General features: G+C 52.3%; 6 protein-coding genes and 2 long non-coding RNA genes across 8 annotated transcripts; 3 read left to right on the top strand and 5 right to left on the bottom strand.

Moving 5' to 3' along the window:
* Positions 1–99: 99 nt before the first annotated feature.
* Positions 100–17,704, bottom strand: LOC116445338 (mas-related G-protein coupled receptor member B4-like). Its single transcript, XM_032111893.1, is given in 6 exon segments — positions 100–1,414; positions 1,417–1,489; positions 2,270–2,335; positions 2,337–2,427; positions 16,155–16,270; positions 17,052–17,704. Coding segments are annotated over 6 exon segments (1,371 nt in total). The 5' UTR covers positions 17,097–17,704; the 3' UTR covers positions 100–434.
* LOC116445445 lies at positions 1,430–2,415 on the top strand. The gene is made up of 2 exons (XR_004240791.1): positions 1,430–1,518; positions 1,698–2,415. It is a non-coding gene; the product is annotated as an uncharacterized LOC116445445 (long non-coding RNA).
* LOC116445404 (mas-related G-protein coupled receptor member H-like) lies at positions 3,850–6,699 on the bottom strand. Its single transcript, XM_032112002.1, is given in 5 exon segments — positions 3,850–4,935; positions 4,938–5,287; positions 5,289–5,709; positions 5,712–5,784; positions 6,562–6,699. Coding segments are annotated over 5 exon segments (1,065 nt in total). The 5' UTR covers positions 6,607–6,699; the 3' UTR covers positions 3,850–4,759.
* LOC116445449 lies at positions 5,656–9,632 on the top strand. Its single transcript, XR_004240796.1, has 2 exons — positions 5,656–5,813; positions 9,356–9,632. It is a non-coding gene; the product is annotated as an uncharacterized LOC116445449 (long non-coding RNA).
* LOC116445399 (mas-related G-protein coupled receptor member H-like) lies at positions 8,074–10,023 on the bottom strand. Its single transcript, XM_032111996.1, is given in 4 exon segments — positions 8,074–8,394; positions 8,396–9,072; positions 9,075–9,147; positions 9,925–10,023. Coding segments are annotated over 4 exon segments (1,101 nt in total). The 5' UTR covers positions 9,970–10,023; the 3' UTR covers positions 8,074–8,088.
* LOC116445370 lies at positions 9,773–14,473 on the top strand. Its single transcript, XM_032111948.1, has 2 exons — positions 9,773–10,256; positions 13,824–14,473. The coding sequence occupies exons 1-2, from the start codon at positions 9,788–9,790 to the stop codon at positions 14,279–14,281; spliced, it is 927 nt and encodes a 308-aa protein (XP_031967839.1). The 5' UTR covers positions 9,773–9,787; the 3' UTR covers positions 14,282–14,473.
* Positions 14,957–16,175, bottom strand: LOC116445368 (mas-related G-protein coupled receptor member H-like). The gene has a single exon (XM_032111946.1). It carries the CDS (start codon positions 16,158–16,160, stop codon positions 15,225–15,227), a length of 936 nt encoding a protein of 311 aa, XP_031967837.1. The 5' UTR covers positions 16,161–16,175; the 3' UTR covers positions 14,957–15,224.
* An 8,030-nt stretch (positions 17,705–25,734) lies between the features above and the next one.
* Positions 25,735–26,908, bottom strand: LOC116445422 (mas-related G-protein coupled receptor member H-like; the record flags this gene model as incomplete). Its single annotated transcript, XM_032112024.1, has 1 exon — positions 25,735–26,908. A coding segment is annotated over one exon (675 nt), but the record flags the coding sequence as incomplete, so codon positions are not given.
* Positions 26,909–27,726: the final 818 nt, after the last annotated feature.

The following is a 27,726-nucleotide window of genomic DNA, read 5'->3' as shown; positions in this document are numbered from 1 at the left end:
CACCAGCCGTGGCCGTGTCCCCTCCCTCCACCCACATTCCCGGCTGGCAGCAGGAGCCAGAGGAAGCCGGGGAGCGCTGGCAGAGGGGGCCAGGGCAGCTCAGGTTTCAGGAGCTGTTTATTGATATCAGACTGCAGGGGGATGCAGGAACCACGGCACGGGGATTTTTGGGATGACAGCCCTGTGAGGAAGGATCCGTTTGGGGAACAGTGTCCTAGGAACCGTGAGGGAGGAGAAAATCCATGCTCCAATGTGCTCCCTGCAGAGCTTCCCTCCCACATCGCCTGTGGCACTGCCCCTGCTCCCTTCTCCTACGGAATTACACCACCCCAGGGAGGGTGATCCCGTGGATATTTATTGATCAGGTGGCTCAAGGAATCCCTCAGTCACTGTCCCGGGGTCCTTCAGCAGTGCAGGGGAAGGGATCAACAGGCTCAGATCACCGTGTCCATGGCAGGATCATTGCTGCTGGGAGTATTTTCTTCTGGTTCCTCAAAGACCTTCTGGAGGGATTCCCTGAGGGACCCCACGGTACAGAGCGTCCAGCACCTCCCCACAGAGCAGTGCCTCCAGGAACTCCCCACTGAGAAGTAGATGAAGGGTTTGATGGTGCTGTTGATGCAGGCGAGAAGGAAAACAACCTGGGAGGACACAACGGTGTAACCGAGCTGCTGCAGGAAATTCCAGACACTGATGGGGAGAGCAAAGAGCACAATGAGGAAGATAACGATGTCACGCCTCTTGGGTTGCTGCTGCTGGGAGCTGCACTTGGCTTTAACGATGTCAGTTGTGCTGGAAATGAACACGGGTGCAGCAATGAGGAGCAGGATGGCGGCAAACACAGAGGTGAGAGCCACCCGGCAGTGCTCCTCTTCGTGTAATGGGCACAGGAATGTCACCGTGGGAATGACAGTGAAGAGAGCAAAGAAGGCACAGTATTGGACACCGCCGATCACCCACAGCAGGCGCAGGGGAGGGTGGCACTGGCAGAGCTGGAGGAGCTTTCTCATGTCACTAACCACATCGAGGCGCGCCAGCCGGAACAGCCCCCAGTAGCAGGACATCATGGACAGCTGGAAAAGGAAGCTCACGTACACCAGGGGCATGATAGGAGAGCAGGACACATCCTCCAGCAGGGAGAGCAGGGTGGAGGGGGCCGCGAGGAGGAGGAAGATGAAGTCAACAGCAGCCAGGTCAAAGATGCGGACAATACGGCCTTGCAGTGTGAGGAGCCGGAGGACAGCCCCATTCCCAGCCAGCCCACAGAGGCTGATGAGCAGTGTCACACTGTGTATGGCCACGATGGTGACATCTATCTCACATGGATCATCTCCTTCGGTGGGTGAGGCAGAAGGTGGGAACACGGAGCTCACCGCCATGGATGGACACTGGGCAAGCAGTGGGATGTGGCCCCGGCTGTGGTCAGAGTGGATGGGCAGTCAGTGCTTGGAGAATCCAGGGATGGACCAAGCGGCTCCTCAGCAGCTCCCTGCAGCGGGAAGGATTCGGTGGAGAGAAGTGAGATGTGCAGGGAAGGAGGGTGGTGGGAATGGTGGGGTGGGAGAGGGAGGTGGGAGGGTTGGGCTGTTCAGCAGGGGACTGATAAAGAACATAGAGAATAAACATTTTCAGTTCCTCGAAGTTGCTGAAAGACCTACTGATCAAAAAGATAGAAAGATTTAAATGTGTGCACACAGGGCAAGAAATGAGGCTGGAGCCGGTGCAGGAACAGATCAGGAGGCCTGCAGTGGTTCTGGGGCAGTTCTGTAACAAGAAGCAACAGTGCACACCCAGAAAAATTGTTCAAGGCAAGCTCACCTTCAATACTGAAGCATTCAGTGAATATGAGCAGCAGAGACCCCTCTTAATGAATCTGCAGGACCATCAAAAGACTTCCAGGAGGAGGTGGATGCATGGAAATTAGTTCTAGGAAAGTGATTTTTGTGTATTAGATAGGAAACAGATTTGAATGCCTCTGTGTGTTTATAGTGGATAAAACCCCTGCTGTAAAGTCTCCCCACACACAGAACAAGGAGAGATCCCCCTGTGTGTCCTGCACAGGCAAAGAATTCCTGCTTCCTCACGCTTCCCATTGTGCTAGAAAGTTTATTTCAGCCCATTTTGGTATCAAGATGCAGAATGGAAGAGCAGGGCAGAGCAGGGAGGAGCTGGGGAGGGCACTGCGGTCACCGGGAGAGGGCGGCAGGAACAGAGCAGCTGCAGGAGGAGAGGAAGGTGGGGCAGGGAGGAAGGAGAACATTCCACTGACCTGTTCAGTGTGGGGCAGCAGCAGGCACAGGGGCTCTGTCCCCATCAGCGGCGCCTCCGGGCATCGCCTTCTTCTTTTGGGATCCATATCCTAAAGTGGCTGCTCCCAGGTGTCCTGAACGAGCAGGCTTGAGATTGCTCCAAAAGTCACCAGCAAGGCTATGAGCAAAAGTCACATGTAGTATTACATTACAAAGCTCAACAGATTCATTGGCAAGATTCACTCTGTTGGAGTGAAAGCTCCTCTGGACTCAGGCTCAGAGGGAAGCCAAAGCACTGGGGTTGAATTAAAACCTTTGGGCAAGCTGAGATATATGACACCACGCCAAAGTGAAAAAGAAATACAGATTTTTAACTTCAGTAGAAATATATGCTAAGTGCCTTAAACATTAAAAAGCTGTAGCAGAGATCTTAAAACACAGTTCTTGCTGCAGCAGTGTTACCTTTTCAAAGAATTCTTTACTTTAGACAAAATATTGATAAAATTACACTGTTCACATTTTTTAGATAGAGTGTTCACATAAACAATAAGAGCTGATAGAAACTGTGTATGCAGATCTGTGTAATACCTGTGTAACACTGGTGTAAGGCTTACAACTGTTAGAATGAGACCAGGATAGGTTAAGAGAAGGAAAACTAGAATCGTGTGTTAATCTTATTGGCCAATTAACAAATAGAATCCACACTTCTGTAAGAAAAAACATAGAGTGTGTATAGAGTGTAGAGTGTATAGTATATAGTATAGAGGGTATAGTATATAGTGTGTATAGTGTATAGTATATAGTATAGAGTGTATAATGTATAGAGCGTATGGAACATATAGAGCATATGGAGCATATAGAACATATAGAAGAAGCTGGTTTTGCCTGCTGTTGATGCTGCTGCTTGCCTTTATCATGTAACCCCCTTTGAACTCTGCCTTCAAGAAAGCTGTGAGACTATGAAATAAAGAACTTAGCAGAACAGCAGCCTCCTCTGCTCTGTTACCCTGGTCCGAGAAGGAAAGGTACCTTGTCAAAAGCTCAACACACTCTACTTACAAAGGGCAACTAAGGCACAACAGGGAAAGCAAGCAACAACAAAACCAAACAAAATCCAGGCAATCAAAACAGAAATGAATTGAAACTACCTAAGCATGTGTGGGTGTCTGTGTGTAAAGACAGTGTGAACAAGGATGGAAAGGAATGTGGCCTAAAGCTTAACAACACTTAAACTTAACAGTGCTTTACCTTAACTTATACTTAATTTATATCTTGATCTTAACAATCTGCAGAGAAGTAACACTTAACAGCACTTAGCCTAAATTATAACTAGACCTTAACTTCCAGACTCGCTCTAGCACCTGCACAGAGGGTGTGCATGCAGACAAATAGTCAGTGCAAGGTAAGGTACCTGTGGAAAAACTGCCCTCCGAGGTCAGTGAAAATCCTCACTTCGGGTGCTTTTGCATCTCCCGACGGGCGAAGGATCCTCGAGGTGATCGGCCCAGCACGCGCTGTGGTTCAGTGATGCCCCAGCTACAGCAAACCTGAGGCTTTGCTGGCTCTGAGAGGCGTCCCCCTCAGAGGACACAGTTGGTGGCAGCCGCTGCAGCCCAGGAGAGCTCAGCGGGCACCCTCCTGGGGGTGGCCAGGTTCAGGATGGAGGTGCTGAAGGGCTTCCTTGGACATGGATGCCGGGCTACCAGAGGACGGCCCCATTGTGCAGGACAGCAGCACAACCCCCTAATTTCTGTGCAATCCAATGGTCCAAGCTCCTGGTGACATCAATTTCCATATTTCCAGCGGGTTTTGGTCACAGGCACAAGAGTTCAGTGGAGTTCACCTCTGAGCCTGCTCTTTACTCAGAATGCTTTAAATCTGGAATTAAGGGATGTGACAAATTGCCACTCCAAGAGGAAGGGAATGTTGCTGTCCCTGCCCAGCTCTGCAGCCCTACCTGGTGTCTCTTCCCATCACCAGGAATGCAGGGCCGGCTCTGCCGGCCAGAAGGGGAAGGATGCTCCGTGCCATCCCGAGCCCTCTCCTGCCATCCAGAGGCACCAGCCCCGCAGAGATTTGGGGAATCACCGCTGCCCCGTGCTGGCTGTGTCCCCAGGGCTTAACCTGTCCCACCCTCTCCGGGAAAGAGATCCCTCAAAACGCCATGAAACTCATCTGCTGAGCCAAAGGAAACGGAGTTTATTCCCTGAAGCGCAGAGGCAGTGAGGGTCATTCCATGGGGAATAGAGCCAGGGAACAGGACTGAGCCCGGCTGCACTGCTTGGAGCCACGTGGAGCCGGGAGGGAGGAGGAAATCCATGCTCCAGTGTGCTCCCTGCAGAGCATCCCTCCCACATTGCCTGTGGCACTGCCCCTGCTCCCTTCTGCTGCAGGAATAAACCACCCCAGGGAGGGTGATCCCGTGGATATTTATGGATCACTTGGCTCAAGGAATCCCTCAGTCACTGTCCCGGGGTCCTTCAGTAGCACAGGGGAAGGGATCAACAGGCTCAGATCACCATGTCCCTGTTGGTATCTTTGCTGCTGGAAGTGATGTCTTTCTGCTCTTCAAAGACCTTCTGGAAGGATTTCCTGAGGGTCCCTATGGAGCAGGGCCTCCAGCATCTCCCTGCCAAGAAGTAGATGAAGGGTTTGATGGTGCTGTTGATACAGGCGAGCAGGAAAAAACCTTGGAGGAGACATCCGTGTAGCCGAGGTGCTGCAGGAAATTCAAGAGGTTAAGGAGGAGAATGAAGAGCACAATGAGGAAGATAACGATGTCGTGCCTCTGGGGTTGCTGCTGCTGGGAGCCACACTTGGCTTTAACGATGTCGATTGTGCGGGTGATGACCACGGGTGCAGCAAAGAGGAGCAGGATGATGGGGAACATGGAGGTGAGAGCCACCCAGCAGTGCTCCTGCTCGTGTGATGGGCACAGGAACGTCACGGTGGGAATGGCAGTGAAGAGAGCGAAGAAGGCCCAGAATTGGGCACTGTAGACCACCCACAACACACGCAGGGGAGGGTGGCACCGGCAGAGCTGGCAGAGCTTTCTCAGGTTGGTAATCGCGCCAAATGTGTGTCAGCCGGAACAGCCCCCAGTAGTAGGAGACCATGGACAGCTGGAAAAGGAAGCTCACGTAAACCTCAGGCATGATAGGAGAGCAGGACACGTCCTCCTGCAGGAAGAGCAGGGAGGGCAGCGCAAGGAGGAGGAAGAAGATGTCGGAAACAGCCAGGTGAAGGATGCGGGCAACAGGGCCCTGCAGTGTGTGGAGCTGGAGCACAGCCCCGTTCCCGGCCACCCCACGGAGGCAGATGAGCAGTGTCACACTGTGTATGGCCACGTTGGTGACATCTATCTCACACAGATCAGCTCCTTCGGTGGGTGAGGCAGAAGGTGGGAACACGGAGCTCACCGCCATGGATGGACACTGGGCAGGCGCTGGGATGTGGCCCCAGCTGTGGTCAGAGTGGATGGGCAGTCAGTGCTTGGGGAATCCAGGGATGGACCAAGCAGCTCCTCAGCAGCTCCCTGCAGTGGGGAGGATTCGGTGGAGAGAAGTGAGATGTGCAGGGGAGGAGGGCGGTGGGAATGGTGGGGTGGGAGAGGGAGGTGGGAGGGTTGGGCTGTTTGGCAGGGGGTTGATACATAACATCGAGAATAAACATTTTCAGTTCCTCAATGTTGCTGAAAGACCTACTGATCAAAAAGATAGAAAGATTTAAATGTGTGCACACAGGGCAAGAAATGAGGCTGGAGCCGGTGCAGGAACAGATCAGGAGGCCTGCAGTGGTTCTGGGCAGTTCTGTAACAAGAAGCAACAGTGCACACCCAGAAAAATTGTTCAAGGCAAGCTCACCTTCAATACTGAAGAATTCAGTGAATATGAGCAGCAGAGACCCCTCTTAATGAATCTGCAGGACCATCAAAAGACTTCCAGGAGGAGGTGGATGCATGGAAATTAGTTCTAGGAAAGTGATTTTTGTGTATTAGATAGGAAACAGATTTGAATGCCTCTATGTGTTTATAGTGGATAAAACCCCTGCTGTAAAGTCTTCCCACACACAGAACAAGGAGAGATCCCCCTGTGTGTCCTGCACAGGTAAAGAATTCCTGCTTCCTCACGCTTCCCATTGTGTTAGAAAGTTTATTCTGGCTCACTTGGGTATTAAGATACAGACAGGATGCACAGGAAAAGAGGGGGGATCTGGGGAGGGCACTGCGGTCAGCGGGAGAGGGTGGCAGGCACAGAGCAGCTGCAGGAGGAGAGGAAGGTGGGGCAGGGAGGAAGGAGAACATTCCACTGACCTGTTCAGTGTGGGGCAGCAGCAGGCACAGGGGCTCTGTCCCCATCAGCGGCGCTTCCTGGCACCCCTTGCTCCTTTGGGATCCACATCCTAAAGCGGCTCCTCCCAGCTCAGGAACACGAAGGAGAAAGTGCCCAGATCACCAGGAGGTGCCACTGCTGTCCCACCAGCTCCTCTCCGTGCCCTGTCCTCGTGTTGCTCCCCCAGGCTGGGTGGGGTCATAGGGCATTCCAAGTGCTTTTACAACACTGGCTATGTCAGAGCTCCACTTCCTTGAAGTTATCTTGAATTTTTTTTCTTCACCACAAAGGAATTGACTTTTGTCGAAAAGGTCCACATGAAGAGTTTTGCAAATGGCTCCGTATTTCCTCCTAGTTAGAAACACTCCTTCCCTGCAGAATGTCCCATTCTCCGACTGCCTTCCCTCTCCCGACAGGCTTCTACCATTCCTCGTTTCTCTTCCCTGAGGGGTCATGGTCCCTCCAGCAGCAGAGGGATGCTGGTGGTGCTGGTGGCACTGGAACGCTGGCAGTGCTGGCTGTGCTGGCTGTGCTGGCAGTGCTGGTGGGGCAGCTGGCTGCTTGTCAGAAGGAACCATGCCAGGAGGATTTTTGGGATCACAGTTGTGAGGGGTATGATCCCTTTGGGGGAACATTGTTCTAGAACAAGAAGAGAGGAGGAAAGCCATGTTCCAGTGTGCTCCCTGCAGAGCTTCCCTCCCACATCACCCTTGGCACTGCCCCTGCTCCTTTCTCCTGTGGGATTACACCAGCTCGGGGAGGGTGATCCCGTTAATATAAACAAAATTGCCCAATCAAAATTTATAAAGAAATGGCATTTGTTATGCGACCGAAATATCGGTTTCAAAAGCCACGATGGAGAAAAGCAGCTCCGAGCCCGGGGTCGGAGCTGGGTGAACACGCATAGATCTGAGCTCTATCGCATCAGAGCTCCCAAGTGCACGGGTGCTGCTTTGGCTGGTCCCTTCTTATACAGTTTTTGGGCAGAGTCCGAATTAATTCTATTCTTCTCCTATTCATGAAGTTTTCTTGTCCCAGAGTAGGGCCGCACAAAGCCTTTCCTGGGTCTGATGAATTGTCCATCCTGGGTGATGAGTGGGTCATTTCTGCTGATGGATGGGCCATCTCTGGTTCCTGGAACAGTTATATTTAGTTCCCGGAATGTCCAGATTCCTTATCAGATGCGATGTAGATATCAGAGTCTGGTGATCAAGTCGTCATGGTGCAAATGTCCTGGTGATAAGATCCAACCCCACCTAGGTGGAATCCTCACTTATTGTGAAAGAAATACTTTTAGTGTTGTGAAATATTTCTCTCATCCAGGCTGGTGCAGGGATTTTGAAACTCGGTCTCTGTAGGGTCTGATTACATTCCAGTTTTATACATAATAGCACGAATTACATACTTTATTTATAACACCGTGGATATATATTGATCTGGTGGCTCAAGGAATCCCTCAGTCACTGTCCCGGGGTCCTTCAGCAGTGCAGGGGAAGGGATCAACAGGCTCAGGTCACCGTGTCCATGGCAGGATCATTGCTGCTGGGAGTATTTTCTTCTGGTTCCTCAAAGACCTTCTGGAGGGATTCCCTGAGGGACCCCACGGTACAGAGCGTCCAGCACCTCCCCACAGAGCAGTGCCTCCAGGAACTCCCCACTGAGAAGTAGATGAAGGGTTTGATGGTGCTGTTGATGCAGGCGAGCAGGAAAACAACCTGGGAGGACACAACAGTGTAACCGAGGTGCTGCAGGAAATTCCAGAGGTTGAGGAGGAGAACGAAGAGCACAATGAGGAAGATGATGTCTCTTGGGAGACCTCTTGGGTTGCTGCTGCTGGGAGCTGCACTTGGCTTTAACGATGTCAGTTGTGCTGGAAATGACCATGGGTGCAGCAATGAGGAGCAGGATGACGACGAACACCGAGATGAAACCCCCCCGGCAGTGCTCCTGCTCGTGTGATGGGCACAGGGAAGCCACTGTGGGAATGAGAGTGAAGAGAGCAAAGAAGGCACAGTATTGGACACTGTTGACCACCCTCAACACATGCAGGGGAGGGTGGCACCAGCAGAGCCGGCAGAGCTTTCTCAGGTGGGTAATTGTGCCAATGTGTGTCAGCCAGAACAGCACCCAATAGTAGGAGACCATGGACAGCTGGAAAAGGAAGCTAACGTAAACCTCAGGCATGATAGGAGAGCAGGACACGTCCTCCAGCAGGAAGAGCAGGGAGGAGGGGAGTGCAAGGAGGAGGAGGAAGAAGTCGACGACAGCCAGGTCAAAGATGCTGGTGTTGTGGGCTTTCAGTTTGAGGAGCCGGAGGACAGCCCCGTTCCCAGCCAGCCCACAGAGGCTGATGAGCAGTGTCACACTGTGTATGGCCACGTTGGTGACATCCATCTCACACAGATCGGCTCCTTTGGTGGGTGAGGCAGAAGGTGGGGACACGGAGCTCACCGCCATGGATGGACGCTGGGCAGGCACTGGGATGTGGCCCCAGCTGTGGTCAGAGTGGATGGGCAGTCAGTGCTTGGAGAATCCAGGGATGGACCAAGCGGCTCCTCAGCAGCTCCCTGCAGCGGGAAGGATTCGGTGGAGAGAAGTGAGATGTGCAGGGGAGGATGGTGGTGGGAGCGGTGGGTTGGGAGAGGGAGGTGGGAGGGTTGGGCTGTTTGGACAAGGATTGATAAATAACATAGAGAATAAACATTTTCAGTTTCCCGATGTTGCTGAAAGACCTACTGATCAAAAAGATAGAAAGATTTAAATGTGTGCACACAGAGCAATAAGTGAGGCTGGAGCCAGTGGGGAAACAGATCAGGAGGCCTGCAGTGGTTCTGGGGCAGTTCTGTCACAAGAAACAACAGCGCATGGCCAAAGGGAAAGTTCAAGGCGAGGTCACCTTTAATATGGCAGCACTCAGTGAATATGAGCACCAGAGACCCCTCCTGATGAACCTCCAGGATCATGAAAGGACTCCCAGGAGGAGGTGGATGCATGGAAATGAGTCCTAGGAAAGTGATGTTTATGTATCAGACAATAAACATGTTTGAATGACTGTGTGTTTCTAATGGATAAAAATCTTGCCATAAAGTCTCACCACCTACAGAAATAGGGAGTGATCCTCCTGTGTCCTGCACAGGTAAAGAATTCCTGCTTCCTCATGCTTCCCATTGTGTTAGAAAGTTTATTCCGGCCCATTTTGGTATCAAGATGCAGAATGGAAGAGCAGGGCAGAGCAGGGGGTATCTGGGGAGGGCACTGCGGTCACCGGGAGAGGGTGGCAGGCACAGAGCAGCTGCAGGAGGAGAGGAAGGTGGGGCAGGGAGGAAGGAGAACATTCCACTGACCTGTTCAGTGTGGGGCAGCAGCAGGCACAGGGGCTCTGTCCCCATCAGCGGCGCTTCCTGGCACCCCTTGCTCCTTTGGGATCCACATCCTAAAGCGGCTCCTCCCAGGTCAGGAACACGAAGGAGAAAGTGCCCAGATCACCAGGAGGTGCCCACTGCTGTCCCACCAGCTCCTCTCCGTGCCCTGTCCTCGTGTTGCTTCCCCAGGCTGGGTGGGGTCACGGGAGAGTTGGAAATTGTGACTTTGGCTACGTCAGAGCTCCACTTCCTCGAAGTTATTTGTCTTGGGGGTTTCTTGCTACAGAGGAAGTGGCTTTTGTCAGAAGCTCCACATGAACAGTTTTGCAAATGGCTCCTCCTTTCCTCCTGGTTAGAAACACTCCATCCCTGCAGAATGTCCCATTCTCCGACTGCCTTCCCTCTCTCGACAGGCTTCTACCGTTCCTCATTTCACTTCCCTGAGGGGTCATGGTCCCTCCAGCAACAGGGGGGTGCTGGTGGCACTGGAATGCTGGCAGTGCTGGCAGTGCTGGTGAGGCAGCTGGCTGCTTGTCAGAAGCACCTCCCATTCTGGGAAGAGCTCTGAGATCATTGCCAAAACCTCCCCCAAGGAAGCACAGCTGAGCTGCTCCTCATCCTATCCCCATCCCATTCTCATCCCTGCTCTCCATCCCCAACCCCATCCCGCCCTCCATCCTCATCCCATCCCATCCCATCCCATCCCATCCCATCCCATCCCACCCCATCCCATCCCATCCCATGCCATCCCATCCCATCCCATCCCATCCCATCCCATCCCATCCCATCCCATCCCATCCCATCCCATCCCATCCCATCCCCATCCCCATCCCATCCCATCCCATCCCATCCCATCCCATCCCATCCCGCAGATTTCCTGCCCGGCAGCCTCTCCCCACCTTGAAGCGCTGCCCGTCGGGCTCTGCTGCTCTCCAGCGCGGACATTTGGGATCGGCAGCATCCAGAGCCTTCCTGACCCCTCGCACACGCCCAGACCCCCCCGGGGCCGCCTTCCCCCCGACAGCCCCGCTCCTGCCCCGCTCCAGCCGGGACCAGGCACATCTTTGCCGTGGCACTCCCGGAGCAGCCGGGGCCGTGCTGAGCCCCTGGGCCATCCTGCCCGTGCCGCCTGTGCCGGTGCCAGCCCAGCTCCGGGCACTCGGCATCACGGGGGCTCCGGGCAGCACCAGCCGTGGCCGTGTCCCCTCCCTCCACCCACATTCCCGGCTGGCAGCAGGAGCCAGAGGAAGCCGGGGAGCGCTGGCAGAGGGGGCCAAGGCAGCTCAGGTTTCACGGAGCTGTTTATTGATATCAGACTGCAGGGGGATGCAGGAACCACGGCAGGGGGATTTTTGGGATGACAGCCCTGTGAGGAAGGATCCGTTTGGGGAACAGTGTCCTAGGAACCGTGAGGGAGGAGGAAATCCATGCTCCAGTGTGCTCCCTGCAGAGCTTCCCTCCCACATCGCCTGTGGCACTGCCCCTGCTCCCTGCTCCTGCAGGAATACAGTGCGGGAGAGTGATCCTGTGGATATTTATTGATCTGGTGATTCAAGGAAACCTTCAGTCAGTGTCCCAGGGTCCTTCAGAAGTGCAGGGGAAGGGATCAACAGGCTCAGACCCCCGTGTCCCTGTTGGTATCCTTGCTGCGGGCAGTGTTGTCTTTCTGCTCCTCAAAGACCCTCTGGAGGGAGAGCTGTAGGTTCCCCACGGAGCAGGGGCTCCAGCACCTCCCCACCAAGAAGTAGATGAAGGGGTTGATGGTGCTGTTGATGCAGGCGAGCAGGAAAACAACCTGGGAGGACACAGAGATATAACCGAGCTGCTGCAGGACATTCCAGAGGTTGAGGAGGAGAGTGAAGAGCACAATGGAACCTCTTGGGTTGCTGCTGCTGGGAGCCACACTTGGCTTTAATGATGATGATTGTGCAGAAAATGACCATGGGTGCAGCAAGGAGGAGGTACAGGGCATGCAGGTACAGGCTGCCCGACAGTGCTCCTGTTCATGTGCTGGACACAGCAGTGTCACCGTGGGAATGACAGTGATGAGACAGAAGAAGGCCCAAAACAGGGCAAACATCAGGATCCAGAACAGGCGCTTGGGAAGGTCACAGTGGCAGCAGACCTTGCAGAGGATTACATTGCAGACCCACAGGATACCCACTGCTGGAAAGAACAGCGCCCAGTAGCAGGAGACCATGGGCAGCTGGAAAAGGAAGCTCAGGCACACCAGGGGCATGATAGGAGAGCAGGACACGTCCTCCAGCAGGAAGAGCAGGGCAGAGGGGAGCACAAAGAGGAGGAAAATGAAGTCAGTGACAGGCAGGCTAAGGAAGAAGAGAGTAGTGCTTTTCATGCTGATGAGGGAGAGGACAGCTGCATTCCCAGCCAGCCCACAGAGGCTGATGAGCAGGGTGAAACTCTGTGTATGGCCATGCTGGTGACATCTATCTCACATGGATCATCTCCTTCGGTGGGTGAGGCAGAAGGTGGGAACACGGAGCTCACCTCCTGGGGATGGACGCTGGGCAGGCGCTGGGATGTGGCCCTGGCTGTGGTCAGAGTGGATGGGCAGTCAGTGCTTGGAGAATCCAGGGATGGACCAAGCGGCTCCTCAGCAGCTCCCTGCAGAGGGAAGGGTTCGGTGGAGAGAAGTGAGATGTGCAGGGGAGGAGGGTGGTGGGAATGGTGGGGTGGGAGAGGGAGGTGGGAGGGTTGGGCTGTTCAGCAGGGGATGTGGAAGGGAAGCTCAGGGCAGGGGGGATCTGGGGAGGGCACTGCGGTCACTGGGAGAGGGTGGCAGGCACAGAGCAGCTGCAGGAGGAGAGGAAGGTGGGGCAGGGAGGAAGGAGAACATTCCACTGACCTGTTCAGTGTGGGGCAGCAGCAGGCACAGGGGCTCTGTCCCCATCAGCGGCGCTTCCTGGCACCCCTTGCTCCTTTGGGATCCACATCCTAAAGCGGCTCCTCCCAGCTCAGGAACACGAAGGAGAAAGTGCCCAGATCACCAGGAGGTGCCACTGCTGTCCCACCAGCTCCTCTCCGTGCCCTGTCCTTGTGTTGCTCCCCCAGGCTCGGTGGGGTCACGGGGGAGAATCGGAAATTGTGACTTTGACTTTGTCAGAGCTCCACTTGCCCGGAGTTATTTTTCTTGGGGTTTTTTGCTACAGAGGAAATGGCTTTTGTCAGTGTTGGGGAAGATGAAACAGGAAAGCCTTGGAAATATGATTGCCTGACAAAAGATTTTGGGAATATGAAAACTACAGGCAACATCGAAATGAAAGCCACTTTTGAAATACCAGGTCTTAGTTACTGAACAACTGGAAAACAATGGTATGGCCACTGAAGTAATCCCCTCTTGATGGAACAATACCCTCTGCTTGCAAACAGGTCCAAGGGTCAGAGCAGACCCTACTAGCTCAGCAGAAGGGGTCCAAAGAGTAGTTTTTAGAAGTTAAGATGTAACACTCTATGGTAATATAAGAACTCTTATAGGCTGTATGTAAATGCTATAGGATTTGTATCTTGTATTAGATTGGTTAGTGACAATTAGAATATTCAGTACAGAAGATGATTTATTGTATTGTAACCAGGACTTCAGACACTTCTATTCATTCTCACTTCCATTCTTCCTCTCTTCCACTTCTACTCTTGCTCTTACGCTTGCTCTTACACTCTCTCTCTCACCCGTTTACTCTCCTGCTTACTCTCTTGGGCCTGCTCAGAGCTGAGTCTACCAGCTCTGAGCAGTGCCCCTATACCCACGCCTTTACAATAAACCGACTGTGTCCCAAGACCTGCCTATAGAGATCTCTCCGTCTCCATCCCTCCGTCTCCGTCCCGACCGAACCCGCCCAGTAACTTACAGTCAGAAGCTCCACATGAACAGTTTTGCAAATGGCTCCTGGTTTCTTTTTGCTTAGAAACAGTCCTTCCCTGCAGAATGTCCCATTCCTTGACTGGCTTCCCTCTCCCAACAGGCTTCTACCGTTCCTCGTTTCTCTTCCTTGAGGGGCCATTGTCCCTCCAGCAGCAGAGGGATGCTGGTGGTGCTGGTGGCACTGGAATGCTGGCAGTGCTGGCTGTGCTGGTGAGGCAGCTGGGTGCTTGTCAGAATCAACTCCCATTCTGGGAAGAGCTCCAGGATCATTGCCAAAACATCCCACAGGCCCAGAAGAGCACAAGTGAGCCAAGAATTCCCATTTTTGTCATTTCAGTTGAGGCTCACACAGTTCAAGGGAAGGACAGCAATCAGCTGCTTGCAGGCAGGTTATCAGCACTGAGAGCCCACACCAATCCCCTTGATGATGCAATGAAAGCTATTGGAGACCAGATTTAGGGGTTCTGTGATCCCTTTGCAGCCCTTCAGCAGAGCTCATCCTGCTCCTCCTCAGTCTTGGGAGCACTTGTGGTCGTTTTTACCTGACCCCCCACCCTTTGCCAGCAGGAACACCTTCCACCAGACCAGGTTGCTGCAAACTCCATCCACCCTGGGCTGGAACACTTGCAGGGATGGGGCTGCCAGAGCATCCCTGGGAACGTGTGCCAGGGCCTCTCCACCCTCACAGGGAAGAATTTCTTCCTAATATTCCATCTAACCCTGTTCTCTAGCAGTGGGAAGTCATTCCCCCTTGTCCTGTCCCTTCAGGCCCTTGTCCAAAGCACCTCTCCTATTCTTGGAGCCCCTTCAGGCACCGGAATGGGCTCTCAGGTCCCCCTGAAGCCTTCCCTTCTCCAGGCTGAACACCCCCAGCCCAGTGACCGCAGCAAAGCCACAGGGAGGTGGGTGATGCCCCGTGGAGCCCGTGGTGACAGTCACAGGTGTCACCGTGCTCCTGGAAGGGTGTGCCTGTGCTGAGGACCACGGCCTCCCCCTCCCCTCGCAGCTGCGCCCTCCGAGCCTGCTGAGGGAGAGGCCAAAGGCAGGGCAGAGGAAGAATTTCTGAGGGCACAAAACCACCAGCAAGGATATCAGTAAAAACCAGATTTAATATGAAGCTACAGCACAACAAAGAACTGTCCGTGTTTGTGTGTTTATTCGCAAGGGTGGCATAAAACCATTGGATGCTTGGCCATCTGCCTCCCAGAGGGAATGGCTGAACGGCATAACACCCATTTTCAAAGTATTTTTCCTAGTGTGAAAACAAACAGCCTGCACCTGTGAGATAGATTACAAAAACACAGACCACTTTCTCAGCTGGTTAGTGTGAGAAAGGAGACTTTCACAGGCGGCTGTAAAAATAGGAAAATTTCTCTGACACCTCTCTTAGCATCTACATCCCTCAGCAGAGCAGAGTGTCCATGGCAGCATCATTGCTGCGGGCCGTGTTTTCCTCTGTCTCCTCAAAGACCCTCTGGAGGGAGAGCCAGAGGGACCCCACGGAGCAGGGCTTCCAGCACCTCCCAGCCAAGGAGTAGATGAAGGGGTTGATGGTGCTGTGGATGCAGGTGAGCAGGAAAACAAGCTCGGAGGACATAATGGAGTAGCCAAATTTTCGCAGGAAATTCCAGAGGGTGGGGGGGAGAGCGAGGAGGGCAAACACGAGCACAGTGAGGGAGACAACGATGTCCAACCTCTTGTGTTGTCGCTGCTGGGAGCCACACTTGACCTTAATGAAGAGAATTATGCTGGAAATGACCATGGCTGGAATGAAGAGGGAGTTGAGGGCGTACATGCAGATGCGAGCCACCCAGCAGTGCTCGGGCTTATGTGACTGGCACACGGAAATCACTGTGGCCATGAGGGAGGTGGAGAGGGCCCAGAGCAGGGCACACACAACCACCGACAGGCACTGGGGGTGGTGGCGGTGGCAGCGGAGTGGGCAGAGGATGGACCTGCACCTCTCGATGCTGATGGCCGTCAGCAGGTACAGGCCCATAATGTAGGAGAGCACTGACACCGGGAAAAGCAAGCTCCAGTAGGTCAGGGGCATGATCATGGAGCAGGATACATCCTCCAGCAGGTAGAGCACAGCAAAGGGGACTGCAAAGAGGAGGACGGCGAAGTCAGCAACAGCCAGGTTGAGGATGTAGATGGTGATGGGGCTCCTGGGAATGCGGAAACCAAGAAGCCAGAGCACAGCCCCATTCCCTGCCAGGCCACAGAGGCCGATGAGCAGCGTGACAGCTCCTATGGCCACGTTGGTGACATCTATCTCACACAGATCGGCTCCTTCGGTGGGTGAGGCAGAAGGTGGGGACACGGAGCTCACCTCCATGGATGGACGCTGGGCAGGCGCTGGGATGTGGCCCCGGCTGTGGTCAGAGTGGATGGGCAGTCAGTGCTTGGAGAATCCAGGGATGGACCAAGCGGCTCCTCAGCAGCTCCCTGCAGCGGGAAGGGTTCGGTGGAGAGAAGTGAGATGTGCAGGGGAGGAGGGCGGTGGGAATGGTGGGGTGGGAGAGGGAGGTGGGAGGGTTGGGCTGTTTGGCAGGGGGTTGATACATAACATCGAGAATAAACATTTTCAGTTCCTCAATGTTGCTGAAAGACCAACTAGTGAAAAAGATAAAAGTATTTAAATGTGTGCACACAGGGCAAGAAATGAGGCTGGAGGCAGTGCAGGAACAGATCAGGAGGCCTGCAGTGGTTCTGGGGCAGTTCTGTCACAAGAAGCAACAGCGCATGGCCAAAGGAAAAGTTCAAGGCGAGGTCACCTTTAATATGGCAGCACTCGGTGAATAGGAGCACCAGAGACCCCTCCTGATGAACCTCCAGGATCATGAAAGGACTCCCAGGAGGAGGTGGATGCATGGAACTGAGTCCTAGGAAAGTGATGTTTATGTATCAGACAAGAACCACGCCGTAATGCATCTGTGTGTTTCTAATGGATAAACCCCCTGCTGTAAAGTCTCTCCCCACACATAGAACAAGGAGAGATCATCCTGTGTGTCCTGCACAGGTAAGAATTCCTGCTTCCTCACACTTCCCATTGTTTTAGAAAGTTTATTCCGGCCCCTTTTTGTATCAAGATGCAGAATGGAAGAGCAGGGAGGAGCTGGGAGGAGCTGGGGAGGGCACTGCGGTCACCGGGAGAGGGTGGCAGGAACAGAGCAGCTGCAGGAGGAGAGGAAGGTGGGGCAGGGAGGAAGGAGAACATTCCACTGACCTGTTCAGTGTGGGGCAGCAGCAGGCACAGGGGCTCTGTCCCCATCAGCGGCGCTTCCTGGCACCCCTTGCTCCTTTGGGATCCACATCCTAAAGCGGCTCCTCCCAGCTCAGGAACACGAAGGAGAAAGTGCCCAGATCACCAGGAGGTGCCACTGCTGTCCCACCAGCTCCTCTCCGTGCCCTGTCCTCGTGTTGCTCCCTCAGGCTGGGTGGGGTCACGGGAGAGCTGGAAATTGCGACTTTGACTTTGTCAGAGCTCCAGTTCCTCGGAGTTATTTATCTTGGGGTTTTTTTTGCTACAGAGGAAGTGGCTTTTGTTAGAAGCCCCACATGAACAATTTTATAAATGGCTCATCCTTTCCTGCTGGTTAGAAACACTCCATCCCTGCAGAATGTCCCATTCTCCGACTGCCTTCCCTCTCCTGACAGGCTCCTACAATTCCTCATTTCACTTCCCTGAGGGGTCATGGTCCCTCCAGCAGCAGAGGGATGCTGGTGGTGCTGGTGGCACTGGAATGCTGGCAGTGCTGGTGAGGCAGCTGGCTGCTTGTCAGAAGCACCTCCCATTCTGGGAAGAGCTCTGGGATCATTGCCAAAACCTCCCCCAAGGAAGCACAGCTGAGCTGCTTCCCATCCTATCCCCATCACATCCTCATTCCTGCTCTCCATCCCCAACCCCACCCCGCACTCCATCCTCACCCCATCCCATGCCATCCTCACCCCATCCCATGCCATCCCATGCCATCCCATGCCATCCCATGCCATCCCATCCCTATCCCATGCCATCCCATCTCATCCCCATCCCATCCCATCCCATCCCATGCCATCCCATCCCTATCCCATGCCATCCCATCTCATCCCCATCCCATCCCATCCCATCCCATCCCATCCCATCCCATCCCATCCCCATCCCATCCCATCCCATCCCATCCCATCCCATCCCATCCCATCCCATCCCATCCCGCAGGTTTCCCGCCCAGCAGCCTCTCCCCACCTTGAAGCGCTGCCCGTCGGGCTCTGCTGCTCTCCAGCGCGGACATTTGGGATCGGCAGCATCCAGAGCCTTCCTGACCCCTCCTGACCCCTCGCACACGCCCAGACCCCCCCGGGGCCGCCTTCCCCCCGACAGCCCCGCTCCTGCCCCGCTCCAGCCGGGACCAGGCACATCTTTGCCGTGGCACTCCCGGAGCAGCCGGGGCCGTGCTGAGCCCCTGGGCCATCCTGCCCGTGCCGCCTGTGCCGGTGCCAGCCCAGCTCCGGGCACTCGGCATCACGGGGGCTCCGGGCAGCACCAGCCGTGGCCGTGTCCCCTCCCTCCACCCACATTCCCGGCTGGCAGCAGGAGCCAGAGGAAGCCGGGGAGCGCTGGCAGAGGGGGCCAGGGCAGCTCAGGTTTCAGGAGCTGTTTATTGATATCAGACTGCAGAGGGATGCAGGAACCACGGCAGGGGGATTTTAGGGATGACAGCCCTGTGAGGAAGGATCCGTTTGGGGAACAGTGTCCTAGGAACCGGGAGGGAGGAGGAAATCTATGCTCCTGTGTGCTCCCTGCAGAGCTTCCCTCCCACATCGCCTGTGGCACTGCCCCTGCTCCCTGCTCCTGCAGGAATACAGTGCGGGAGGGTGATCCTGTGGGTATTTATTGGTGAGGTGATTCAGGGAAACCCTCAGTCAGTGTTCCAGGGTCCTTCAGAAGTGCAGGGGAAGGGATCAACAGGGTCAGAGCCCCGTGTCCCTGGTGGTATCCTTGCTGCGGGCAGTTTTGTCTTTCCGTTCCTCAAAGACCCTCTGGAGCGAGAGCCGGAGGGACCCCACGGAGCAGGAGCTCCAGCACCTCCCCACCAAGAAGTAGATCAAGGGTTTGATGGTGCTGTGGATGCAGGCGAGCAGGAAAACAACCTGGGAGGACACAACGGTGTAACCGAGCTGCTGCAGGAAATTCCAGAGGCTGAGGAAGAGAGTGAAAAGTGTAATAAATGGTTAAAAGTGTTTTTTTGGTTAAAAGAAGTTAATAGTTACTTGTTATATACAGTTAATACGGTGATTACTATTGCGACTGTACGGGTGTCATGCTGCTATGTGACCGCTAGATGGTGACACCAATGGGGGAAGAGTGGTGGGTCTATAGAAAAGAGGGGAACGTTCTGGAATGTTCTTAAGATGACTTAATAATTTATGATGTAAACATCTTGAGGAATTATTGGTTAGGGGGCAAGCCAATCACTCGACGCCCCAGAGACTGACGGAGCTGAACACCAATGAGAACCCTAGCAACGAGCCATCAGAGGGAGGATTGGAGCTCCACCAATCATAACATCAGAGGGACTATTAAAAGGCTCCAGGGCTCAGCCCCTCGTGGGGTCTTCCTGAGGAACTGGAGTCTGAAGGAATGTCCTGTGTGTTGCACTGTTGTTTTTTTTTTCCCCTGGGTCGCTGAGTGGGACTCGGGCTTATCTCGAGTCTCTGCTTCTGGTTTTTCTTTTTAAATAAATGAGCAGACTTTTACTCCACCCACAAAAGTCCAGGCTCTGTTTATAACAAAGTGCACAATGAGGACGACAACGATGTTGAACCTCTTGGGCTGCTGCTGCTGGGAGCCACACTTGGCCTTAATGATGATGATTGTGCAGAAAATGACCATGGGTGCAGCAAGGAGGAGGTACAGGGCATGCACGGAGGTGAGGGCTGCCTGACAGTGCTCCTGTTCGTGTGCTGGACACAGCAGTGTCACCGTGGGAATGACAGTGATGAGACAGAAGAAGGCCCAAAACAGGGCAAACATCAGGATCCAGAACAGGCGCTTGGGAAGGTCACAGTGGCAGCAGACCTTGCAGAGGATTACATTGCAGACCCACAGGATACCCACTGCTGGAAAGAACAGCCCCCGGTAGTAGGAGACCATGGACAGCTGGAAAAGGAAGCTCAGGCACACCAGGGGCATGATAGGAGAGCAGGACACGTCCTCCAGCAGGAAGAGCAGGGAGGAGGGGAGCGCAAAGAGGAGGAAGAGGAAGTCGGTGACAGCCAGGCTAAGGAAGAAGAGAGTAGTGGTGAGGGAGAGGACAGCTGCATTCCTAGCCAGCCCACAGAGGCAGATGAGCAGTGTCACACTGTGTATGGCCATGTTGCTGACATCTATCTCACATGGATCATCACCTTTGGTGGGTGAGGCAGAAGGTGGGGACACGGAGCTCACCGCCATGGATGGATGCTGGGCAGGCGCTGGGATGTGGCCCCGGCTGTGGTCAGAGTGGATGGGCAGTCAGTGCTTGGAGAATCCAGGGATGGACCAAGCAGCTCCTCAGCAGCTCCCTGCAGAGGGAAGGATTCGGTGGAGAGAAGTGAGATGTGCAGGGGAGGAGGGTGGTGGGAATGGTGGGGTGGGAGAGGGAGGTGGGAGGGTTGGGCTGTTTGGCAGGGGATTGGGAAATAACATAGAGAATAAACATTTTCAGTTCCTCGAAGTTGCTGAAAGACCTACTGATCAAAAAGATAGAAAGATTTAAATGTGTGCACACAGGGCAAGAAATGAGGCTGGAGCCAGCGCAGGAACAGATCAGGAGGCCTGCAGTGGTTCTGGGGCAGTTCTGTAACACGAAGCAACAGCGCATGGCCAAAGGAAAAGTTCAAGGCGAGGTCATCTTTAATATGGCAGCACTCGGTGAATAGGAGCACCAGAGAGCCCTCCTGATGAACCTCCAGGATCATGAAAGGACTCCCAGGAGGAGGTGGATGCATGGAACGGAGTCCTAGGAAAGTGATGTTTATGTATCAGACAAGAACCACGCCTTAATGCCTCTGTGTATTTGTAATGGATAAAACGCCTGCTGTAAAGGTCTCCCCATACACACAGAGAACAAGGAGAGATCCTCCTGTGTCCTGCACAGGTAAAGAATTCCTGCTTCCTCACACTTCCCATTGTGTTAGAAAGTTTATTCTGGCTCACTTGGGTATTAAGATACAGACAGGATGCACAGGAAAAGAGGGGGGATCTGGGGAGGGCACTGCAGTCACCGGGAGAGGGTGGCAGGAACAGAGCAGCTGCAGGAGGAGAGGAAGGTGGGGCAGGGAGGAAGGAGAACATTCCACTGACCTGTTCAGTGTGGGGCAGCAGCAGGCACAGGGGCTCTGTCCCCATCAGCGGCGCTTCCTGGCACCCCTTGCTCCTTTGGGATCCACATCCTAAAGCGGCTCCTCCCAGGTCAGGAACACGAAGGAGAAAGTGCCCAGATCACCAGGAGGTGCCCACTGCTGTCCCACCAGCTCCTCTCCGTGCCTATAGGAGAAAGTTTCACGAAGGATGTCTGGACTTCAGGTGCTCTCTTGGAAGCTGTTTATTGCATAGGCGAAGTTACAGCAGCTCAGGGAGTGGGTATCCAGAGCCAGCCCTACAGCTGCCAGCTCCAGCTGTAGGCATCCCTGAAGCCGCTTGCTGTTCAAGGTTCAAAGCATTTTATACCTTTCTTTGCAGAGTATCTTAACACATAACAACCAATAAGCACCATGAACAATACCGTTACATTTGCCTATAGCCTATCATAAGTACTACCATCACCATCTTACAGTCATTATTATCCAATCACAAAAGTAAGTTACAATTAAAGTTTACAGTGGAAAATTCTCAGACTTCTTTTCTTCTTGCTACATCAACATTTCTTGTTTGCCTTTGATACCTCCCTTTTTGGTAAAGACGTTTTCTATTTACTTATGCTCTTCTTGAGACTTACTTATTTGGTGAAAAACATGTCTTTGTAGTCACATACCTTTGTCCTACTCCTAAAAATCTCCTTCCAACTCATCTCCAACCTTTGCCTTCTCAGTTATTCTGTGGTCAGTGTTTCAGCAAAACACCTTTTACTCTATATCAAAACTTGCTTCCATTTCTATCTCATCCTCAGTTTCTACATTCAGAGATCTTTCTGCCAAGCCTACATACCTGTGAAACTTTCTTACCAAACTTTCACCCTCTCCAACATCTCCCCCTTTCTGTTGAATTATTAAAACATTAGAAATTGTCTTATTCATTATTTCCTGCACACATTTTGAAGTACACAGGGTACTACTGCTATAACCACAATTATCACTACCAAAATAATTAAGCCTATTTTACAAAGTTCCTTCAGCCAAGGTGCAAAGCTCCAACCATCAAACAAACGGTATAGCCAAGATGGTTCATCTGTTGTAATTTGGTTAGCTAAATTTCTTAAGTTTTGCAACTAATGAATAGAAGCAGAATGATCAGATAAGTTCATACAACACATTCCATCATAATCTTCACAGCCATGCCCATGTACTAGTAAAAGATAGTCAAGGGCAGCTCTGTTTTGTAAAGTGGCATGTTTGACAGCCTCTGCATCTGTCAGCAAGTCACTGATCATAGAAGAGGTGGCATTTACTTCTTTACTGTGCCTAAAATTTCTAATTTTTGAAGGTCAGATTTATCAACTTTAAAATTATCAATATAAGTTTGGTGTCTCGGGCTGGGAGTTGGAGAAATGTGATCATCATATGGCCAATATTTATCAAAAGTAACATTACCAAAACCTTCTGGGAAAGGCACTCAATAAGTTGAGGAAGGTTGGTCAGGGCTTGTGTTGGATAAACAGATGGTGTCGGAGCCTGCGGACTTGGCTAAAGCAACCCAAACATTTGTCTTTGGTTGATTTACAGGTAAAGCTTCACTGCAAAAACAAAAACAAAAGGTAAAAGTAACATGCATCTACACAAATAATGCTAAAACTCCATTCTTTTCTTGAGCCGTTTCTGGCAGACAATCTTCTCTCAGTGGTTCTGCCGAGTTCACATTTCAGTGCTGGCTTCTCGGCTTCCACTTGCAGGGTCACTGCCTGAAGTGGAACCGACAACGGGCTTTGATGCGTGGTGCGGCTTCACGTTCTTTGCTGGAATCCACTTGGTTCTTTCACCTGTGGAGAGACATGCAAACCCCTTTCCCCATGTTATAAGATCATATGGTCTTTCTACTTTTTCTGATTCTAAATTCCTAATTAAAACTGGGGGGTGTTCTTTCAATTTTGCTTTTTTGTTGTTCAAGAAATGTCTGTAAATGGGGGGGTCAGGCTCTTCTGCAGAGCTGTTCAAGAAATTATAAACATACAAGGCTTTATTCAACCTTCTTTGAGGTGTAACCTGGGCTTCTCCCCCTTTCTGTTGATCTAAAATGTGTTTTAAAGTTTGATGTGTTCTTTTTTGGGTACTTTTTAGCAGTTGTTTAAGATACAGTGAGCAAATGCCACTGTATCTTACAGCCCCTCTTAGCTCTTTAATTTCGAGAGTGGGGATGGGAGCCCATGTTTTAGGACTGTCAGGCAGTTGGCTAGCTATCACAGGCTTAGCTAATAGACTAAGACTTTCTTCTTTACAGATTTGGCATCTTATTTCATGCCAGTCCGTTAACTGAGAATAATCTGAGCATTTTGGGGGATTTTTTGATTCAAAAAGTAGCGCTGACAAACTCTCAGAACTCGTTTTCTTTTTCTGGGTTGCAAGATCCCCGCCGCTCGCTGGCGGGACTCTGGGGCTCATTGCAAACAAATCTGGCTGCTTTTCAGGGTTTCCTTGTGTTAGATTTAGAGCATCAGCTCCGGCAGAGCGGCTCCCCAGGTCGCTTGTTCCTGGAGCTGCATCATTGCCCTCCGTTCCCTCCCTGTTCGCGGCTTCTGAGGCGGGGCTGAGCTGCGCGGAGGGATACGGCCGCACGGCGGCGGAGGGATACGGTGCTGGGCGGCGGAGGGATACGGCTGCACGGCGGCGGAGGGATACGGCCGCACGGCGGCGGAGGGATACGGCTGCACGGTTCCGGGGCACCCCGCAGGCGGCGGCGGGGGCGGCGGCGGCGCGGGGATGGGGCCCGGCGGGGGCGGCGATGGCACGGCAGAGCTCGGGAGTGGCACGGCAGAGCTCGGGAGTGGCGCAGCCGATCTCGGTGGCGGCGGGCGAGGAGGCGGCGGGGCCGCGGGGCAGTGGCTCCGTGGCTGCGGCGCGGCAGAGCTCGGCGGCGGCGGCGGCGGGCGAGGGGGCGGGGCGGAGCTGCGCGGCGGTGGAGGGGGGGAGCAGCGAGTATTTCCACTAACGCTGCACAAGCCGGGATGAGTTCTGCGGTTCTCTTGTCCCGGCGTGATGTGGCATTAAATAATTTGATTCCCACTGAGTCCCAAAAGTCTCTGGTGTAGACTGCTTTAGTCAGCGATTGGGACATGGGTCACAGTCCATGCTATGAGATCGTTCAGTTCTTTTTTTGCCAATTTAGTTGGACTGCACTTAACGAGAGGTTTTAGGTGCTGATAGACATCCTTCTGTTGGGCAGGCACATGCTGACCCATGACTGGATTACTCGGTGCTCACCTTTGCCGGCCTGTCGCGGCAGGTGTCTCTCGTTGAGGTCCGGTCCAGGCTCTGACCCATCGCAGTGTCCGTCCGGCCTCCACACGCCTTCCTTTCAGGGGTCTCCTCTCGTTAGCAGCTGCACACACTTTCCTTTCAAGCGTCTCGTTTGCAGCTCCTCAGGTCACTTCATTTCAGCGACCGACCACACGTTCACCGAGAAGTCTCCTATATGCAGAAAAAATCCCTTTTTGCCCCTCTATAACACTGGGCACCAATTTATAGGAGAAAGTTTCACGAAGGATGTCTGGACTTCAGGTGGCTCTCTTGAAAGCTGAAAGCTTCGCCTATGTTTATTGCATAGGCGAAGTTACAGCAGCTCAGGGAGTGGGTATCCAGAGCCAGCCCTACAGCTGCCAGCTCCAGCTGTGGGCATCCCTGAAGCCGCTTGCTGTTCAAGTTACAAAGCATTAGATACCTTTCTTTGCAGAATATCTTAACACATAACAACCAATAAGCACCATACACAATACCTTTACATTTGCCTATAGCCTATAATAACTACTACCATCACCACATTACAGTCATTATTATCCAATCACAAGAGTAAGTAAGTTACAATTTAAGCTTACAGTGGAAAATTCTCAGACTTCTTTTCTTCTTCCTACATCAACATTTCTTGTTTGCCTGCAATATCTCTCTTTTTGGTAAAAACATGTTTTCTATTTACTTATGCTCTTCTTGAGACTTGCTTATTTGGTGAAAAACATGCCTTTGTAGTCACATACCTTTGTCCTATTCAAAAAAATCTCCTTCCAACTCATCTCCAACCTTTGCCTTCTCAGTTATTCTGTGGTCAGTGTTTCAGCAAAACATCTTTTACTCTGTATCAAGACTTGCTTTCATTTCTATCTCATCCTCAGTTTCTACATTCAGAGATCTGTCTGCCAAGCCTACATACCTGTGAAACTTTCTTACCAAACTTTCATCCTCACCAACAGTGCCCTGTCCTTGTGTTACTCTCCCAGGCTCGGTGGAGTCACGGGGGAGTTGGAAATTGCAACTTTGGCTGTATCAGAGCTCCACTTGCCCGGAGTTATTTATCTTGGGGGTTTTTTGCTACAGAGGAAATGGCTTTTGTCAGAAGCCCCACATGAACAATTTTGCAAATGGCTCCTGATTTCCACCTGGTTAGAAACACTCCTTCTGTGCTGAACATCCCACTCTCCGACTGCCTTCCCTCTCCCAACAGGCTTTTACCATTCCTCTTTTCACTTCCCTGAGGGGTCATTGTCCCTCCAGCAGCAGAGGGATGCTGGTGGTACTGGTGGCGCTGGCAGTGCTGGCAGTGCTGGTGAGGCAGCTGGCTGCTTCTGAGAAGCAACTCCCATGCTGGGAAGAGCTCCAGGATCATTGCCAAAACCTCCCCCGGGCCCAAAAAAGCACCAGGCTTAGGAAGGGCTCTGGTATGAGACATTTACCTGCCCTGCTCTGTCAATCTAGAGGCTTTAGAATGGGAAAAACTAAGGAAATGAGCCATTTTGGACACTGTTCACCAGGGACAGGCTCTGCAGCAAAGCCCAGGTATTCTTTATTCAGCAAATTTTGGGGTCAGAGTTACCACATTGGAATGAAACAAGCAATAAATCCAAATCGGATTTCGGGGTGGTAAAAAAATGAAAAAGATCAGCACATCAGAGTTTATTCCCTGGGGCCGAAGCACTGAGGGTCATTCCCTGGGGACTAAAGGAACAGGACTGAGCTCAGAGCCATGTGCCCCCATACTTCTGGCTGTCTCTAAGGTGCCCCATCTCCACGTGCCACATGTCCAGCAGTGTCTCACAGAGCTGTCACCTCCTCCACAGTGTCCCCAGGGCCGTGGCTGCCCTCGTCACTCCTCATTTTCTCCTCAAACACCCTCCGCAGAGCGACTTTGACCGAGCACTGGAAGCGGCGCCGCCGGCAGCTCCCCACCAGCACGTAAATCACCGGGTTGAGGCTGCAGTTCAGCAATGCCAGCAGGAAAGAGGGGTCTTCTGGGAATAAATCACCAGAATCAGGGAGATTGAGGAAAACCTCCACGCAGAAAGGGATGCCGAAGGTGAAGAAGAGCAGCACGTTGAGCAGGATGGCAACAAAGAGCTTCCCCGGGTGTCTCCTCCGTGAGCCACAGCGCAGCTTGAGGAACAGGAACAAATTGGAAACCAACATCGTGAGGGAAAAAACCACAGAAATGGTGAGGGCTACACCTGCAAGGATGGTCTCAGAGTCTTCAGTATAGGTGAAGGTGACGTAGAGGGAGGAAACAAAAACGCTGGCAAGAGCCCAGAGGGCCCCGCTGACGATGCCCGAGAGGTGCCGGGGGCGGTGGCAGCGGTACCAGATGGGGCAGAGGACGGAGACGCAGCGCTCCACGCTGAGGGCTGCCAGCAGCCCCAGGCTGCTCATGTCAAACAGGTGGCACGGGAAGCCAAGGACAAACACAAAATGCCTATAGTGATGAATAAAAGGAAACAAAGAAAATAAGAAAGGAAGGGAGAAAGTAAAAAATAACAATTGAGAATGCAAAGGATTTGCTTGGACAGGAGAGATGAAGAAGGATATTCCTAGTGTGCTAAATCCCCATGAATAGTTGGGTCAGTCACACAGGGGCTGGTCCTGCTCCCTCTGGAATCATCGGAGGAAGTGTTATTCACCTAAGCACAGCAGTGATATACCAAAAACCACCTGGAATTAGCTGTTATAAAATAAACTTGGCTTTTCTGTCCTTTTTCAGTAGACACTGACTGGAAGGTTCTTCCTGTGCCTTAAATAAAAAAAAAAAATTATTTACCTGAGTTTATATTCTGTGTGTTTTTATCAGCTGATAAAAAAAAAAAAAAAGATTATGATAATGATAATGATAAAAAAATAATAATGATAATAAGATACAATTTTTTATCCCTTTGAAAAATAACAACAACAAAAAAGAGCCTTTTGGTTTTTTTAACAGTACGGAAATGTTTTGTTTGTCCCAATGATAAAGTAATCTGAGATATCAAAAAGAGAACATTTTGAACATGAACCTGTGAGGTTTTTCAAAGAAAATTATCTATATTGCCTTTTTCTAACAATTTTGGTTAAAAGAATAAATGTTAGGTAGTGTGATAGCACAAATAATCCCATTTTGCCCCTCAAATTTGGATTTGGTTTAGAGAAGAATTTGTTGCAAATCATGGTATTTATTTACCTTGTTCTGTTTCCTGTATTTCCCCCCCTATCTTTCAGTGTATTTCTATTGGTAAAGGAGATTTAAAAGCCTTGGATTTTGATCTGCCCTTATAAAGGAAGAA

This window comes from Corvus moneduloides, chromosome 6, assembly GCF_009650955.1.
Source record: "Corvus moneduloides isolate bCorMon1 chromosome 6, bCorMon1.pri, whole genome shotgun sequence".
Lineage (NCBI taxonomy): Eukaryota > Metazoa > Chordata > Aves > Passeriformes > Corvidae > Corvus > Corvus moneduloides.
The sequence above is the reverse complement of the archived record's forward strand: the minus strand, read 5'-3'. Positions and strand labels throughout refer to the sequence as shown.

What these genes read in the sequence shown, in the direction of transcription:
- LOC116445368 (XM_032111946.1), bottom strand. Translation starts at nt 16,160, where the DNA reads ATGGAGGTGAGCTCCGTGTCCCCACCTTCTGCCTCACCCACCGAAGGA.
- LOC116445370 (XM_032111948.1), top strand. Translation starts at nt 9,788, where the DNA reads ATGCAGAATGGAAGAGCAGGGCAGAGCAGGGGGTATCTGGGGAGGGCA. An exon ending in GCTTTTGTCAGAAGCTCCAC is followed by an intron (nt 10,257 to 13,823) that starts ATGAACAGTTTT and finishes CAGAAGCTCCAC; the next exon opens with ATGAACAGTTTTGCAAATGG.